General features: G+C 42.9%; 1 protein-coding gene across 1 annotated transcript in view; it reads right to left on the reverse strand.

Annotated features, from left to right (window-relative positions):
* Nucleotides 1–1,689: 1,689 nt before the first annotated feature.
* The window catches only part of LOC140134160 (macrophage mannose receptor 1-like), a 66,690-nt gene continuing 51,119 nt past the window's right edge, over nt 1,690–17,260 (reverse strand). The window contains exons 22-31 of the mRNA XM_072154797.1: nt 15,353–15,514; nt 13,205–13,306; nt 12,770–13,008; nt 12,444–12,609; nt 10,212–10,358; nt 8,227–8,343; nt 7,582–7,752; nt 6,568–6,603; nt 5,486–5,521; nt 1,690–2,206 (exon numbers count right to left, since the gene is read on the reverse strand). Coding sequence (XP_072010898.1) covers nt 2,019–2,206; nt 5,486–5,521; nt 6,568–6,603; nt 7,582–7,752; nt 8,227–8,343; nt 10,212–10,358; nt 12,444–12,609; nt 12,770–13,008; nt 13,205–13,306; nt 15,353–15,514 — 1,364 coding nt within the window. The 3' untranslated portion in view covers nt 1,690–2,018. The remainder of the gene's footprint in view (nt 2,207–5,485; nt 5,522–6,567; nt 6,604–7,581; nt 7,753–8,226; nt 8,344–10,211; nt 10,359–12,443; nt 12,610–12,769; nt 13,009–13,204; nt 13,307–15,352; nt 15,515–17,260) is intronic.

Consider the following 17,260-nt stretch of genomic DNA (forward strand, 5'->3'; position numbering starts at 1 on the left):
TAGGAACTTTCTTTCATGGGCAAACTTTAAGTTTTCAGAATTTGTAATCCTCTGTATTTTCCTCCACCCTCTTAACAACCTGTCTTCTCCATCTTCCTGTGTAAGATCCCTACTAATTGAAATAGTTCCAGAATTTGTAAAAGTTTTTTGCCATTATTTTTATTTTTTATAACATTTTTTATTAACCTTTTAACAATACAGCTGCAATTATTTTTAAGCTCTATCAAATCATAAACCTTTGTTAACCTTTTCCTTTTCCTACTTTTAATGTCCTTTTATTGCTTGATAGTTGAATAAATCCTGCAATGTCATTATTTCTGAAATTTCCTGTGGTAAGAAAAATCTTTTTCTTATTATTCTCCAGACAGATCTTTAATCCTTCATCCAAACTGAGTCTAATTTAGATGTTTTCTGAGTAGAAAAAGTGAAAGTGATGTAGGTTGTGCTATCTCCTCTTTAGTCTTCAAATCAACACATTTATTTTGTCTGTTAATCCATTGGGCCACAAATGTAGCAATATTATAATTTCCAAACTCTCGAAAGGAAATCCCTCCATCTTCTATCGCCCCCCTTGAAGATTTTTCACTGGTGCCCTTGATCTTTTATTTTTCCATAGAAATTTTCGCAACATAGATTTTGTCTCTTACAGTACATTGCTTTTGTCTCATCAGAAAAGAGAACATTTGCATTTTATATTAGTAGTCAAGGAAAAATTATCATCTTAATTAGATTTATTTCTGCCAAAAAGTGAAAGGGGAAGATCCATCCAGTGCTTTAAATCTCTTATCAATCAGTGGAATTAAATATAACCTGTAAATCCTAGTGATATCTTTACCAAAATGTAATCCCTAATACTTACCTTTGCTATGTTCACACTTAGTGTTTTAGCCTAAATCTGGATTTTGGTTTTGTGAAGGTTAATTTTATACCCAGATAAAGAATCAAATGTATTAATTGTATCTATAATCCAATCTATTTGAACACAAAAATCAATACATCGTGGGCAAAAAGTGCTGCTTTTATGTCCCCCCCCCCCCATATTTCGTTATCATGTATAATTTTTCTTACCAGTGGATCTATGGCTAAATTAAATACTAATGGAGAAAGGCGACAACCCTGTCTAGTTCTCCTATACAACCTAAACTTATCTGAAACAATTCCCCGAGTGGCCACTTGTGCTTGTGGATTCTTATACATTATGGGGCACATTTACTTAGCTGGTCCCGCGGAGTTCAAGAAAGTGCATTGTCTGACGATAATGCACTCTGCCGTGATTCACTAAGATCGTGCGCCCGATATCCTGCACGTGTCGCCTACCCGCTGAGGTCCGCCGGAGTTCACCTTCTTCCTGGTGCATGTAAGTGCATTGTCTTGCGACACAATTTGAAACTTAAATCCTGCGCTCATTCCCAATCAGTCGGATCGTGCGACGGCTACCCCCCGATTTCTGTTGCATAAAAGCCAGCACAGCCGCATCACAATCTGATCGCGTGCGACACAATCCCCAGTTAAATACATGTCACAGCGTCGCAACGCGTAAAAACTCTCGAAAACCCTTAGTAAATGTGCCCCTATAGCTAGTGCCCTGTAAAAATAATGCCTTATTCCCATCTGATGCATAACTCTCTTCAGCCAGGGCAAGGCTACACTATCATACGCTTTTATCAGCGTCAAAAGATAGAATTGCATCATCCTGTATCTGTTGTTGCCTTGCCCTGGCCCAATCACAAACCGAGAGAACCGTTCTAATATTCTTCACCCCATGTCTACCCTTCACAAAACCATTTTGAGTTGGATGTATAATCTCTCGAAGGATCTCCCCCAATCTATCGGCAAGTATTCTTGTATAAATTTCATTCATGTCAACGTTTATAAGTGATATTGGCACATACAAAGAAGGTTTTAGGGCAGAGAACCACCAGGATCAAGATGAAGAGGAGCGGAGGTAAGTATTTTCAGTCTATTTTTCGTAACAGGTATCGGTAGATTTCTTTTGAGGATTTGCATATTCATTTTGCTCAAGATTCTTCCTGTTTCGCAGCCGCGTGACTTCTGTTATAGTAAATATTATTCATGAAATAATTTCCTGGCTGTAGATTGATCACTTTCCTCTTCAATACAAAAATGACTGTGAAGACGAAACCAGCGAGGACAAGAATGACGAGAACCACCACAGCAATAGTCACACCGTGTGAAGGCTTTCCTTCTATGAAGAAAAAGATGGATTGAAAAGTTATCACAGTTATAAAATCTCGAGACAGAGGACACACTAAATATTTTCCAGTGAAGTCATTTGATTAATAATAATACTGTGCTGGACAGTGTTATAGTCCCATTCTGCCACCAAACTACTCGGGGTTTGGATTTGTCAATTAGGTTAAAAAGGGGCCATGTAGTGAACGGGCAACAAAAAGCTGGATCAAGGAAGAGGCTGAAGGTTAGGACAACTGGGTCACATTTGTGGTCAATAATTATTCATAGTTGCATGGAAACAGTACAATGGTGGAGTTGGTGAATATGCGGAATACACAGTATAAGTTCAAGGCATCTTTGAAGAGGAAGCTTATGTATCATGCTAGAGATCTCTCATGGACCTCTCTTTCTTAACAAGATTTTTTTTGTAAATAGCCTAAGACACAATGAAATGCCAACTGGCAATAAAAATAACCTGGTTATTCGTATGGGTAACTGGTTGTGGGAAAGGATTATCTACCAGTTGATACCCGGTGAACTGGGTATTTATGGCATGCCGAAGCTGAAGGTACAACAGGTGGAAGGAGTTTGGTAGGTCATAAGATTCTTTCTGTTGCTGGAGCGATTGAAGAACACCGTCCTCACATATGTTCCCCATATAGTCCTCTTTGGCCCCCCAGCTAGCCCTGAAAGTTCAGGATGGGCTGGATTATTCCATAGGGGGGATGTACCTGTGGAACCCAATAGAATAGTAGTGGGAGCATACTCTGGCTCATAACAATAAGAGAAGCACAGTAGGGGGTCTGCCTCTCTAGTCTTTCCGTCCCCACCAAACAGGAGGTGTTTGGGTGAAGCAAAAAGGCTAGAATAGGGACCAATGAGGAGTGCCATGGTACACAGTTTTTCAATGTAGAAAACATCCAGGGGAGATGAGATGGTTGGGCCGCCCATTAAATAATTTAAAGTTAGAAATACCCAGAGCAATTGAGTGCCCACCCCTGGCCTATTACACCCACACAAAGGAGGCCATACAGCTGATTAATTTCTAAAAACAAATGCATGGACTCTATACAGGTGATTGCCACAGGATATACAGGACTTTGGGTAAGAGAGTCATCTGGACTAAATTCACCCGAGAGGAAAAGGGGGAGTTTTGACCATGCCCCAGTATGCTGGCGCACCAGAGCCGGCGAACGGAACACATTCAATGAGTAATAATCAGCCACAGAGTGCATGACGCAGTTGATCATGAGGCCCGAGTCCAAAATCTGTAATAACCTGCAAACCCACGTTCAGTGAGGGTCTTCCTGGAAAAGTAAAGTATTGTCAGCATAAAGGAAAACTGTCTCCACCAACTCCCCCACCCTCAGCCCGTGGACTCCATGGGAACCCCGAAATCTTACTTCCAAAGGTTTCACAGCAATAGCATAAAGAAGAGGGGAAAGGGGGCAGCCCTGGCGAGTGCCCCTGCCCAATGAGAACTGCCTGGAGGGAATTAACTAGAACTGAGGCCATAGGAAAACCGTACAAGAGGTGGACCCAGAGCACAAACTCCCTGGGAAACCCAAAGTTTTCCAACACTAACCACAGATAAGACCGCTCCACTGAGTCAAAGGCCTTTACCACGTCCAGCGGGATCAACACTTAGACCCTACATTGTCATGATATCCAAGAATAGCCTACGTAAATTACGGGCAGTGAACTTTCCTGGCACAAAACTGCTTTGGTCAACAAGATATTTGAATTAGCTCCGCACACAAAAACCTTGGATGATATTTTGACATCAACCTGGAGAAATAATGTAGTCCTGTAAGATTCGCAGAGTGTTGGGTCCTTTCTCAGCCTAGGGATTACTGCTATGCGTGCCTCAGCCATGGAGTGAGGGAGAGATCCTGCTTCAAACACTTCGTCATATAGTTTATACAACAGAGGGGCCAGGAGGTCCGCATGTTGCTCATAGAACTCGACTGGTAGGCTGTCTGTGCCCGGGGATTTACAGTTAGACAGATCCGCGATACCTTCAGCAATTTACAGTTCTGCAATTGGGGCTGCCAGGGCTGCGCTGTCCTCAGGAGACAGAAGACAGGGAAGGGCAAGTGAGGAGAGGTATTCAACCGTCGCTTGGGTGGTTACAGTATACAAAGATGAGTATAGGGTACTATAAAAGTCGCCAAAGGCATTGGCAGTCTCTCTCGGGTCATGTAGGACAACATTGGCATCATTCAGATGCCTAACCTCGGTGACAACTGCAGGAAACTCCACTCTAGCCAGACAGACAAGCAGTGACCCACAATGGCCCCTGTGTTCAAAGTAACTCTGTTTGGAGAAGAATCAGTCATGAGAGTTGAGTAAGCCCGTTGTGCTTAACCCCAGTTATGTAGGTGCTGTTCAGAAGGAAGAAGAAGAACATAGTCCAGCTCAATTTGCAATGCTGCTAGTTTTGCTGTGGTCTCCCTACAGGCCAGGCCTCGCTTTAGGTCGTATATGTCATGGGACATAGTTCCCCTTACAATGGCCTTAAAAAAGCATCGCAACGGTCCAGAACACTGTTATCTGCGTGTGTGCGGAAAAAGGAAGACCATTGTTAGGAAAATTTGGAGATGGCAGGATGGTAAACCAGAAGGAGTTAAGCTTCCAGGTGGGGCGGGGAAGGTGTATCACAGGGCAACACAACGTTGGTAGGAGGCCTTCCCAACTTGGGGGGTAATAAGATACCATAATCTAGGCACATATAGATATGGGATATCAATTTATAGGAGGAAGAGAAACAGGAAAAGGCTACTGTATGGTGATGGAGATGGCGTCACAGAAGCTTTAGGGAGCATTACATGGCAGTTATCAGAATCAAGGGGGTGGGGGTTTCAAGCTGAACCTGCATTGGGTGTCAAATTTCTAATGAAGTCTAGGGTCGAGTCCAGGAGGTCCGAAGCCAAAAGGTTTGGTATGAACCTCAACTTTGCGTTTTGGGTAAACTCATCACTAAAAAAAGGGAAAGGACCGCCTCCTTGACTTTTAAGAATTGAAAGAGCAGAGATAATATAACAAGTTGTATGGAATATTTTCTTTTTAACTTACACTATAATGTTACTTTTGCGCATCTATGCTGAATATTTGCATGGGGGCCAAGTGTGAATTTTAAGTTTACTCTCTGCAGGCCAGCAACCTCTATAATCATGGGTTTCACATGGAAAAAGTTGGCCATGCTTATGATTAGTTTTTGTGAATGCTCACAATGTTGTTTCACTGCTGGTAATAACTGTGTCTTACATTGCTATATTGTTATATACTGTACCTGGTTCCTTCAGTGAGGTCTCTGTAGGGAGCGGAGCTGTAAACGGAAAACAGATGTCATATATCAGATTTTAGTGTATTTTGATTGCTAAAATCTATTTTATTCATAAGGTTTCATTTACATAGTGGAATTTTTCCCCATCACTGGTTATTACCTCCAAGATTACTTTCCTACATTAAAAGTAACCTGTCATCAAGAATGTCATTTATATATGGTGACAGGTTCCAATAGCCTCTGGCATGTGGATTTCTAAAATGCCTTTATCGTGCATCTGAGAAATTTGACTACTTTTAATTTAGTTTTTTGATTATCTGGCTCCCTGCCTGCAGTGGGTGATGTATCCAGGGGAAGGGGTGGTTCATAAGGCACAAGTTGTCTTCTCTTCAATTTCTTCTCCACTTACCCTCACTCTTTGCCCTCCCACTCCCTCAGCCTCTTCCCTACTCCCTCTCCAACTCACTGCCACAAGCAATTCTCATTTGAACTGCTACTTTCCCCGGGACTCACCACACCCTGCTCGCATGGAGCTAGGTAATGTTAAAGAAACAAGTAAAATCAGTGAAATTATCCAGATACACCAGAAAGGAATTTTTGAAATCAACATGCCAGAGGTTATTGGAACCTGTCAAAATGACATTCCTGATGACAGCTTCCTGATAAAAGGTTGTGGGACTTTATTCTTTCACTTACATTGGGTGGTTCCGGTAAATTTTGTGGGGGCGGTGAGCCTTAAAATATATGTAATTAGGCATTGAAATGTATATGTGTATAAATTTAATAATATATATATAAACTGATAATAGCAATGGATAAAAACATGTGTATGAAAGATGTGTATATTATCTTATGGCTTTTAAATTTAACTATAATGTAATTTCTGCTCATCTATACCGAATATTTTCAGGGAGTCAAGTTTACATCTTTAGCTGTTGCTCTCTATAGGCCAGAAACCTGCATAAACACACAGGTTTCGCATGGATAAGGTCGGCCATGTTCATAATTATCTTTTGTAAATGCTCACAATATTGTACCGCTGCTGGTATAAATTGTTTCTTACATTGCTATATTGTTACATACAGTACCTGGTTCCTCCATTGGCTTCTTTGTGGGCGGCGGAGCTGTTAACAGAAAACACATGTCATACATGAGATTTTGGTATATTTTAATTGCAAAAATCTATTTCATTCATAAGATTTCATTTTCATGGTGGAATCATTCTATGTTCATCATCACCTTAATCAGCTGACCTTCCTACATTAGGCCAAATTTACACAAAATAAAGGGGGCCTAATTGTGCATTCAGATCAAGGTTCCCATTGAGGTCTATGCACCTGGTGACAAAGTCTTGCCGCACCACGACCAAGCCGGGTGGCGATGCCACAGAATATGGGACATGTCCTACATCCGGTGAGCCTTAAATTATATGTAAATTGACATTCAAATATTGATATGAACAAGTCCCAGATAATAACATTGGAAAAACCCTGTGTATATTATCCACGTGCTTTTATATTTGCCCCAGACTATAATTTCATTTTTGCTTATTTTACGCTTAAAGGGAGCTAGGTACCCAGGGACCTCATTTTCACTAAAGACAGGTTGCATGAGCCCATTACAGCTGCATTGCAAATATACCTTTCTTCTTTTTCTAAGGATTTGTATTACAGTACAAGTGTGGTATAACCTTCCTTGCATCCTGACAGAATCCTCTGTGTAGTCCCAGGGGTTGGGCTTTGGTTTGGATGCATTAAAAAAAACAACTTGTGACTTGTCTGTGCTGCTCAGCTCTTAGCCCCCACCTTTGTGCTCCTGTACAGCTCCTCCCACTGATGTCAGCTCACCAGGCTGTGAGCTCTGTGTAGAAACCCAACCCCTAGGACTACATAGAAGATGTTGTCATGGTGCAAGATAAGTTATAACACACAATTATATTGTAATGCAAATGTTTAGAGAAAGAAGAAATGCACATTTACACTGCAGGTGTAATGGGCTTTTTGCAACCTGTTTTTAGTGAAAATGAGGTCCCTGGTGTCAGGTTCCCCTTAAACAAACCTTTTGATAATGTTTCAAGAAGTTGCAGGATTATAATTACTTACTTTTTACAACTTTACATATGAATCCTGACTTTGATGTGCAAGATATGGTGTCCCAGCTTCCTTTCTTGGCATTCATCATCACACACTTGTCAGTCTCATCTCCCTTATTGTCTCTATAGGATTTCCAGTTCACATAGTCCATGGGAGTTTTGTCTAACCAAAGCCACTTGTCTAAAAACAGAATTACACTTGATAAAGTTACCTGTTTTTTTTTTTCTTAGAAAACTCAAGTTGTATATCAGGCGATGTATGGATGCTGTGTATTCCTTTACGATAAAGATTGGATAGAACTAAACTTCATCCATGTGTTATATAACCAGGGCCAAGCACTGACTGCTATATGGAATATGGGAATATCCCACTAAATGCCTTAGGAGCTCCCAAATTAAACCAAAACATTTCTGGAGTATATTTCAAGGCTGACAAAACCAGCAAGTTACCAGTCACACATAAGTTACTAGACGTACCCCTAATCTGGCCTCTATCAGGTCCTGACTGTAGAGGTCAGTCTGTCACCCCATTAAACATATGATCAGGGGGGAATTACTAAAAAACCTGTGTTTCTGTAGTACAGAATTCCTGCAGCCATTGCCCTCTACTATATAGAATGTATGAAAGACAGTAGAACAGACAATGGTTCGGTACCTTCCACAGTCCTGTAAAGACCAATCCATCGTCTTTGTACACTGTCACTGTGTATTTCAGTTTGACGTCGGAGGAAATCGGCTTCTGATTCATCTTCAATTGAAACTAAATGGCCACCTATAAAATTCACATAGTATGTTATAGTCTATACTTATAGTCTATATGCTCTCTCTTCTTCCTCTTAGGGAGATGCTATTACACAACATATTCAGTGATCTGAAGCTACTTTAACCCCTTCCCCCTCATAAAGCAACTGTAGTTTGTAGTTTGATTAGGGATATATGGAGAGGGTTCATGGGCTGTGCACTTTCCATCTACGGCGGGTGTCCTCCTCATTATACAGCAGGCACCTGCCGGAGGAAGGGTTTAGTACCGATTCACTGAATTGCTCATTTACTGCTATACTGTAGCAGTAAAAAATGTCATGGGGTTTAAAGGTCATCTACCACCATTATCTCAGGTGGTAGACTGTCCTATAGCGTAGCCTTCATCCTTACCTGCAGCGGATGACTGAGCCTTTTTAAGCTTCCTCCGAGCCTCCGTCAGAGCCATAAAATAAGGTTATCAAAATATTCAAATGAGCCGGAGGCACTCAGGGTCGTGTTGGCCGAGCACCTCCTGGCTTCTCCCATACCTAATTTATGCACACACCCTCCCCCCCCCCCCCGCGGTTCATTGTTATGCACCCCTCCCAACCCTCCTTTGGCCAAACAGCTGGGTGACGTCACCGGCTGATACTCATGTGACTGATCATATGGCCGTGGCGTCAGTAAAGGTCTTTTAACCTACTGGTGGCCACATTATGTTCTGCTGAGCGGAAGCCTTTGCCTATGTGCTGCTGGAAGGTAAGGTTGTCCACACATCCTCTCATGTCTTATTATAACCATAACACCCCTCCCAGCACTCTCCGGTGACAGCCGGCTGCCGCACAGCAGAACACACTGTCGCCACTAGTAGGCTAAAGGACCTACACAGAGACATACACAGAGACTGTCAGAGAGAGACACACACAGAGACTGTCAGAGAGAGACACACAGAGCCTGTCAGAGAGAGACACACACAGAGCCTGTCAGAGAGAGAGAGACACACAGAGCCTGTCAGAGAGAGAGAGACACACAGAGACTGTCAGACACACAGAGCCTGTCAGAGAGAGAGACACATAGAGACTGTCAGAGAGACACAAAGAGACTGTCAGAGAGAGAGACACACAGAGACTGTCAGAGAGAGAGACACACAGAGACAGTAGGAAAGAGAGAGACACACAGAGACAGTCGGAGTGAAATTGTGCGCCCGAGATCCTGCATGTGTCGCTTCCTCGCTGAGGTCCCCGGAGTTCAACTTCTTCTTCCTGGTGTATGTGAGTGCATGTTTTGCGACACAATTTGAATTTTAAATCCCGCGCTTAGTCCGAATCATTCGGGTTGCCCGACGGCCACGGCCCCCGATTTGTGTTGCATGAAAGTCGGTGCCAAAATCCGATCACGTGCTCCAACAACCAACGTTAACTGCGGCGCAAATGGGAAATAGTCGGGAAACCAGGCGGAAATGCGGTGTGCGGACCCTTAGTAAATGTGCCCCTTTGAGTCCTACCAGAAAGGGTACACAGCAGTATGTCAGTGTGTTTGATTTACAATCCTTCATCCTGGTGGTAGATGTGCTTTTATAATGCCCTATATCACATACAGTAACCGGCTATGATGAAATATTCACATTCTCATTGGAAAATCCACATGACTTACCAAAAATAAGCCTCAAAAACACAATGCAGTGTACATATGCAGTATTTGTGTGACATTGCTGGGGAGTGTTATTTCTTTGGTGCTTCTGTGTAGATATTTAGTGATTATTCCTATGCAATTGACCTCTTTTGGACTGTGTTATCTCTTTCTTTTATGGTAAGGGTTTCAAGTGCAGCCTCTTGAAAAGTATGACATCGACACTCTAAACAAAACTGTGTTTTCCTTTAAAGAATTTGTAGAACTTACCAATTTCAATACATTTTAACGATGCCCCATACCACGATAAGAAACCTGATTGAAATAGATAGCAATGGCCACGGAAGGTTATCCAGTTCATTGAAGTTATGTTTGGGCATGTTCCAGGTGTTTCAGGTGGATCAGTGGGAGGGAGAACTTTAAGACCAAAGTTTAGAAGAAGAAATTAAAGTTGATATACTGTATACATTGTGTATGTTGTGTATATTGTATTACCTTTATAATGGATTTTAAACATAACAGAATAGAGCTCTAAGTACAACATGTCCTTACGTATTTCCAAGTGTAAAGCATAGCACCAATAACAGGTAAAAAGTGCTAAATGTTCAACACAAGGGGGGCAGAAACTGCCGTAGAATAATCACAAACGCTAGCTTATTGCTGGGGGGCAACCGGGCTGGGGAGTGGGCATGGCTGGTGGAGGAGTGAGCCGGCGTTGGGTGTTCTTGTCCCTGCCCCGACGCACTCACTGCTGACGTGAGAAGTAGTTGACTTCGCTCTTTCTATGTCAGGTAAGACCTTGAATAGAAAAAAATAAAATGCTGCACAGCAATCCACCGGATACATCTACAGGAACATGAGCACCGGTTGATGATAAATACCCTCCCAATAACTTAAAATCTCAAAATATAAAAGTCATATATAAAAATAGGAAAGGCACATCACAGACTAAACATAGCACAACAGGGTCAGAGGAAATGACTACCATAGATTTGTTTATCAGAGACAAAAACTTACCCCCAGAGCCCTAAAAAATAGGAAAAAATGAAAAGAGAAAAAAAGTTTAGAAAAATAAAAATGTTTTAAAATGAATTTTCTTTGCAAAGTGTCGTTTTTTTATGCACTAGAAACAGTTCCATAAGAAACGGGCAAGTAATTGCTGGACATCTAACATCAGTGAAAATATCGGTAGATGTCCTTTAAGTATAGAAAAGTTATTGGTGTTACGTTTTTTTTTCTCTCGAAAGGATTTCATTTTTTTAGGTATAGTTATAACAAAACCTATACAGAAATGGAATCTTCATGATTGTAGGACCTAATGAATAAATGGGAGGTGCCAATAGTGAGCCGTAAATTTGATGCCTCTAAAAAATCAAAGCAGTTGTAGGTTGTTCATTAATTGGAAATTTTTTCTAGCTTCAATTTTTCTGGCAGATAATTAGCCCTCATACAGGGCGCATGGATTTTTGGAGACGGGGAGTGAAAATGGAAGAGGGCCAGGACGTTAAGGAAAGAAAATAAACTCTTTTCCCCTCCTGGAGCCTTTGTTTCATTTTGAAGACTACATTTTTATATCTAGTAAAACATAATAAAACCTACGGTTTATAAATTTGGTACCTCCATGAATGTACTGACACAAAGAATAGAGGGAGGTGTAATTTGGTGTGCATAGTGAAAAACCATAAAAACATAGCACCTAAGAAAATGCAAAAGCAAATTAATTTTTTTAATCCGTTTTACACCATTTGGAATTTCTTCCAGCTTAGGGTGCATTGCATGAAATATTAAATTGTGCCCTTAGGAAGTAGAGATTGGGGCAGATTTACTTACCCGGTCCTGTCGCGATCCCGCGGCACGTTTTCCGACGAGGATTCGGGTCCGGCGTAATTCATTAAGGTCAGTGCGTCCAATTCCCTGCAGGTGTCGCTGCTGTGCCGAGGTCTGCCGGAGTTCACCTTCTTCTTCCTGATGCATGTGAGTGCTTGACCTTGCGACACATTTCGGTTTTTTCAAATTCCACGGTCTTTCCGAATCCGTCGGGTTGTCCGACGGCCCGGCCCCCCGATTTCTGTTGCGTGCAAGCCGGCGCCAATGCGGCAAAATCCGTTCACGTGCGGCAAAATCCAGGGGTAATTCGACTCAAAACTGAAATATTCGGGAAACCCGATGAAAGTGCAGCGTTCAGACCCTTAGTAAACGAGCCCCTCTGTCTAGCAGAAAACAAGCCCTCATACAGAGAGGGCTTGTTTTCCATGAAAATTAGCTTTCCATGGCTTTGAGGAGCATTTTCATCTGAAGGACCGAGGTGACCATATGTGATGTCTAAGGAGGTTAATAACAGCTGATACATGCATGTGCCGCTTCCTATTGCTGGAAATGAAACTGCAGACCAGATACATCAGAAATATGTTCTGCTCAGAATTTAGGATTTCAAGTGGATCAAAAATGACAATATGTGCTCTCCATGTAAATTATTAGACATCCAGCAGATGAGCCGCTTACCATGTGTTTGTTTACAGATGGAGGAATAACTCTCATCACAGGACGACGTCTTCCATTGTCCGTCCGTATCCACATAAACACAAGAGGTGCGTTTGCTCGGCTCCTCGGGGGCCCATTTTGTGTAGTGTACCCTCCAGTTATCAACCCACTTATACGTATTTCTGGTCTGAGAGAATTTTAGTGATTAAAACAGTAATGTAATTACTCATGTTGTCAATAAAAAACTGTAGAACAAGATCATCCTTTTTAATATCCAGAATAGAATTAGACAAAGTATTACAATTGTGTTATCACATCAAAAACAATACAAAAAAAAATGTTCCTACCTCTTTCCTACTGTACAGGCCGATCCAAAATGGCTCCTTGAGTTTTACCAAGTGAAGTTTTAGATAAGATGTGGTGTACTCGTCTAAGATGCTGGCGAGCTGTGACTTCTCCTTCAGACACTCCTGACGAGCCTCGTCCCACGTCCTTTTGGTTCTATCAAACTTGTACCTGGCGTCTCCATATGTAATGTAGTTATTATAGTCTGGAGGAGCGGTGGGAATGACGGGTAGATGAGGATCTTAAGAAGAAACACAAATAATTTATTAGAAGACTACAAACTATTACATCGTAACTTGTACATCTAGATATACAATTCTGTTTATGATATAGGAGTCACATTTGGCTTGTGATCTCTCCTATTGCTCTCAACACATTTCCATTAATAGAAGAGATCCATAATAAATCATTACTAAGATCAAAGTGGTGGAACTTACCCTTGTATTTTTGGCAGATATATCCTCTTTTTAGGCTACAAACCTCTTCAATCCAAGTACCAGCCTCCAATATATTCCCATGTTGGAAAGCCACACAATCAGCTTCCTGGAAAAGATTAAATTCAGAAAGTTCATAATGCAAATCTGCCAGAAACGAAATCGATTCATATGAATGAGGTCTATGAAGTGCAGAACCGACTGTGTGCTGACCCTTCTCCTGCATATAAGTTATTTTATGATGTTTACATACGTCGTGCTACCTGTCCTGTTGATACCGGAACTTTTCCTATGTGAAAACCCAATGGGTCAGATTTATCTCCACATTACCTGGTTTCTTGTGCTGCTGCTTGAGACTTTTTAGTCTCAGTTGGGACTTTTTTTTGTCTCAACTAAGACCAAAAAGTCTCAGCTGAGACCAAAAGTTACGAAGATCATAAAGTCTTAAAGAGAACCCGTCATGCAAAATAACCCCCCTAAACTAAATATATTTTCATAAACTGCCATTAGAGAGCATTGCCTCTATCCCTTCATTGTCCCTCTACATGCCTGTAAACCTAAGCAATGAGGTCCTAAAGCTGTATGCAAATGACCTGTGAAATGTCCAATGAAGCATTAGCATATTCAAGCTGTCCACTCTATTCATGAGTGGGAGGCACAGCCACACCCCCAGTGCTTGACTGACAGCCTGTATAATGATGTGAGGCTGTATAATGATGTGCTTCCTGGTGCTGGTGGCCACGCCCCCTGCAGCCTGTGTGTGCATGTGTGTGTGTATATAGGAGAGATACAGCAGCTCCAGGATGCAGCCATGTCACAGAAGAACATGGCAGATTCATGTGTAGCTGATGTCTGTGTCTCTCACCTGTATATTAGGAGGATGCAGCATGTCAGCAGATGCAGCACAGACACTAGCCATGCTTTACTATACATTACACACAGACATGAGCAGGGGGAGGAGAGGGGAGGGGTAACAGGGGTGACATCACTGCCTCTGACCATGTGACCAGCCTCATTTACATGATAAAAAATAGATGATTTTACAATGATTAATGTATGAAATAACTAGATAAAGGCTGGGATGGGATCCTTGTGAGCTGCTCCAACAGGTAGAGGTGACAGGACAAGTGGCACAGACCTGATGACAGGTGTCCTTTAACTGAGACGTATAAGAAACCAGATAACGTGGTGATAGCTCTCCCCCATTGTGATTTCATTCTTTTAATAGAATCCACCTGTCAGGGTTAGTGGTGGTGGACCCACTGAACTACCGTGAGTGCTGACATAAGCCATCACCGGGGAGCAGAGTCTAAGTGGCACAGATTATTGGCCAGAGCCCGCCGTAAAGCCCGTTGGACTTGCTGCGGCGAGATATCACCAGGTCGCTCCACAGGCGTGACTTTGCTTGGGGTAGTGACCAAGCAAGGTACAGGAACGACAGGTAAAATCAGAGTCATGGTCAGGCAAGAGGACAGGCAGCACAGGTTCGGAGTATGGGACGGAGCAGAAGGTCGAGATGGGCGTCAGAGAATCGAGGTCAGAAATGGAAACAGAGGCCACAACGGTAATCGCAGGAGTGACAATAGGAAGCTTTCTCTGAGGCTATGAGGCACAAAGATCCGGGGGCTTACAGGAAGAGGCCGCTTATTTATCAGGTCAGTGGTCCGGCCAGCGCCAATTAGCGGCGTGCTAGCCCTTTAAACCTCCCAGAGCCGACACTGGACCACAGGAGCCGTTGCTGGAGCACAGACCGGGAAGTCAGCCTTCTCCAGCCATGATGGGGGACACGGAGGTACACGGTTCGCCTGCGACCCGGGACATGGGTCACAGGAGTACCCGTGACACCACTGAAACACCTAATCATGTGATCGCTCTGTTGCAGTGCCACTGTGAATACCCAGCTTCAATTGATTGATTTGACCCAATGAAACCAGTGTACAAATTTACAAGTGTCTATAGGGATTGTGTCAGCCATCGCAACACCATCTGGAAAGTGTTTCTTTTGGTCCTTTAAAAAGGGTAGGGGTAACATTAACCTAGTGTACTCCATATTTGCCATATTTTTTCTTTTCTTGGATCAACTAATACTGTTGATATTTTAACCATAAAATAATATTTTCTGGCCCCTGTATTATATATACAATAAATTACTTACAGACCAGCTTCCTCTAAAGTGCTGTGGCCAACCTTTGGCCCAGTTGGTATAATACACTCCACTTTGATCTGTCCAAACAAACTTATTTTCCTTATTCTTATCGTGTAATCCGATCCATACATCGTCTGTAACGTTTCTTAAATTAGACATCAAAAAAGCTGGAATACAACATGTCACAGATTTGTAAGATGTATATGGAATACACAGGCAAGCCATAGTATATTGTCTACCTGGCAAATATTAATCTGCATTAAAAGTGTGTATACATCTTTATGGGGAAGTATTACCATATATTACCATATATACAAAAAATTTGCTAAAAATCCTCATCTCGGCTTATACACGAGTCAATACAGCACTTAAAAAAACATTTTTAAAAACTTATATACTCACCCTCCGGCTGCCCCAATGCGCAGCGCCGCTCCTCTTCTGGCTTCTGCGCCTGTCTTCTTTCTTCGGTAACATCCTGCAGGGCACGGCCATGCTTCCTCTTGGCCGGCAGGCGCATACTATGACGCGGCTGTTGCTAACGTCATACTATGCGCTGGCCAGGAGAAAACATGGCATCGCCCTGCAGGATGTTACCGAAGAAAGAAGACAGGAACGTAAGCCAGAAGAGGAGCCACGCTGACATCGGGGAGCCACGCTGCGCATCGGGGCCGCCAGAGGGTGAGTATATAAGTATTTTTTTTGTTTTTAGTGCTGGGCTGGCTGCATACTACTGGGGGCAGGCTGGGCTGTGCTGTATACTACTGGGGGCAGGCTGGTCTGGCTGTATGTCACTGGGGGCAGACTGGGCTGGCTCTATACTACTGGAGGCAGGCTGGGCTGGCTGTATACTACTGGGGGCTGGCTGTATACAACTGGGGGCAGGCTGGGCTGGCTGTATACTACTGGGGGCAGGCTGGGCTGGCTGTATACTACTGGGGGCAGGCAGGGCTGGCTGTATACTACTGGGGGCAGGCTGTATACAACTGGGGGCAGGCTGGGCTGGCTGTATACTACTGGGGGCAGGCTGGGCTGGCTGTATACTACTGGGGGCAGGCTGGGCTGGCTGTATACTACTGGGGGCAGGCAGGGCTGACTGTATACTACTGGGGGCAGGCTGGACTGGCTGTATACTACTGGGGGAAGGCAGGGCTGGCTGTATACTACTTGGGGCAGGCTGGGCTGGCTGTATAATGCTGGGATGGTTGTATACTACTGGGGGCAGGCTGGGCTGGCTCTATACAACAGGGGGCAGGCTGGGATGGCTGTATACTACAGGGAGAAGTCTATATACTACTGGGGGCTTGCTGGCTATATACTGGGGGGGTATGTGACCAATGCATTTCCCACCCTCGGCTTATACTCGAGTGAATACATTTCCCAGTTTTTGGTGGTAAAATTAGGGCTTATACTCGAGTAAAAACGGTAATAAGGAAAGTGATTCTGCCACTTACAGGTGACACTATATGCGGCCTGTCACCAGGAGAGCATGAGTACTAACCGGGAAATAAAATATAACTTTTAATATGCCAAATATAAAAAAAGAGTCAGACACAGTGACTCCATAGAGCAGTGATGGTGAACCTTTTAAAGGCCAAGTGCCCAGACTGCAACCCAAAAACCCCTTATTTATCTTGAGGTGGCAACCAAAAATTCAGGCAGTAACTTATTGCCCCCTGTTCTTCACCAGCTTTCAATCATATTGGCCTCCTGAGGACACCAACACAGTAGAAAGATGAAAAATTTGCATCATTTTGGCTTCTTTCCAGTGTCTTCACCTGTACATTTCAGGCACCAATGACCCTTGATCAAGATAAAATAGTAAGAAAAATGCTTCCCTCAGTAATAACTAAGGCTACATTCACACTACAGTATGGGGGACGTATATACGGCCGACGTATATACGGACGATATAC

This window comes from Engystomops pustulosus, chromosome 5 (genome assembly GCF_040894005.1).
Source record: "Engystomops pustulosus chromosome 5, aEngPut4.maternal, whole genome shotgun sequence".
NCBI lineage: Eukaryota > Metazoa > Chordata > Amphibia > Anura > Leptodactylidae > Engystomops > Engystomops pustulosus.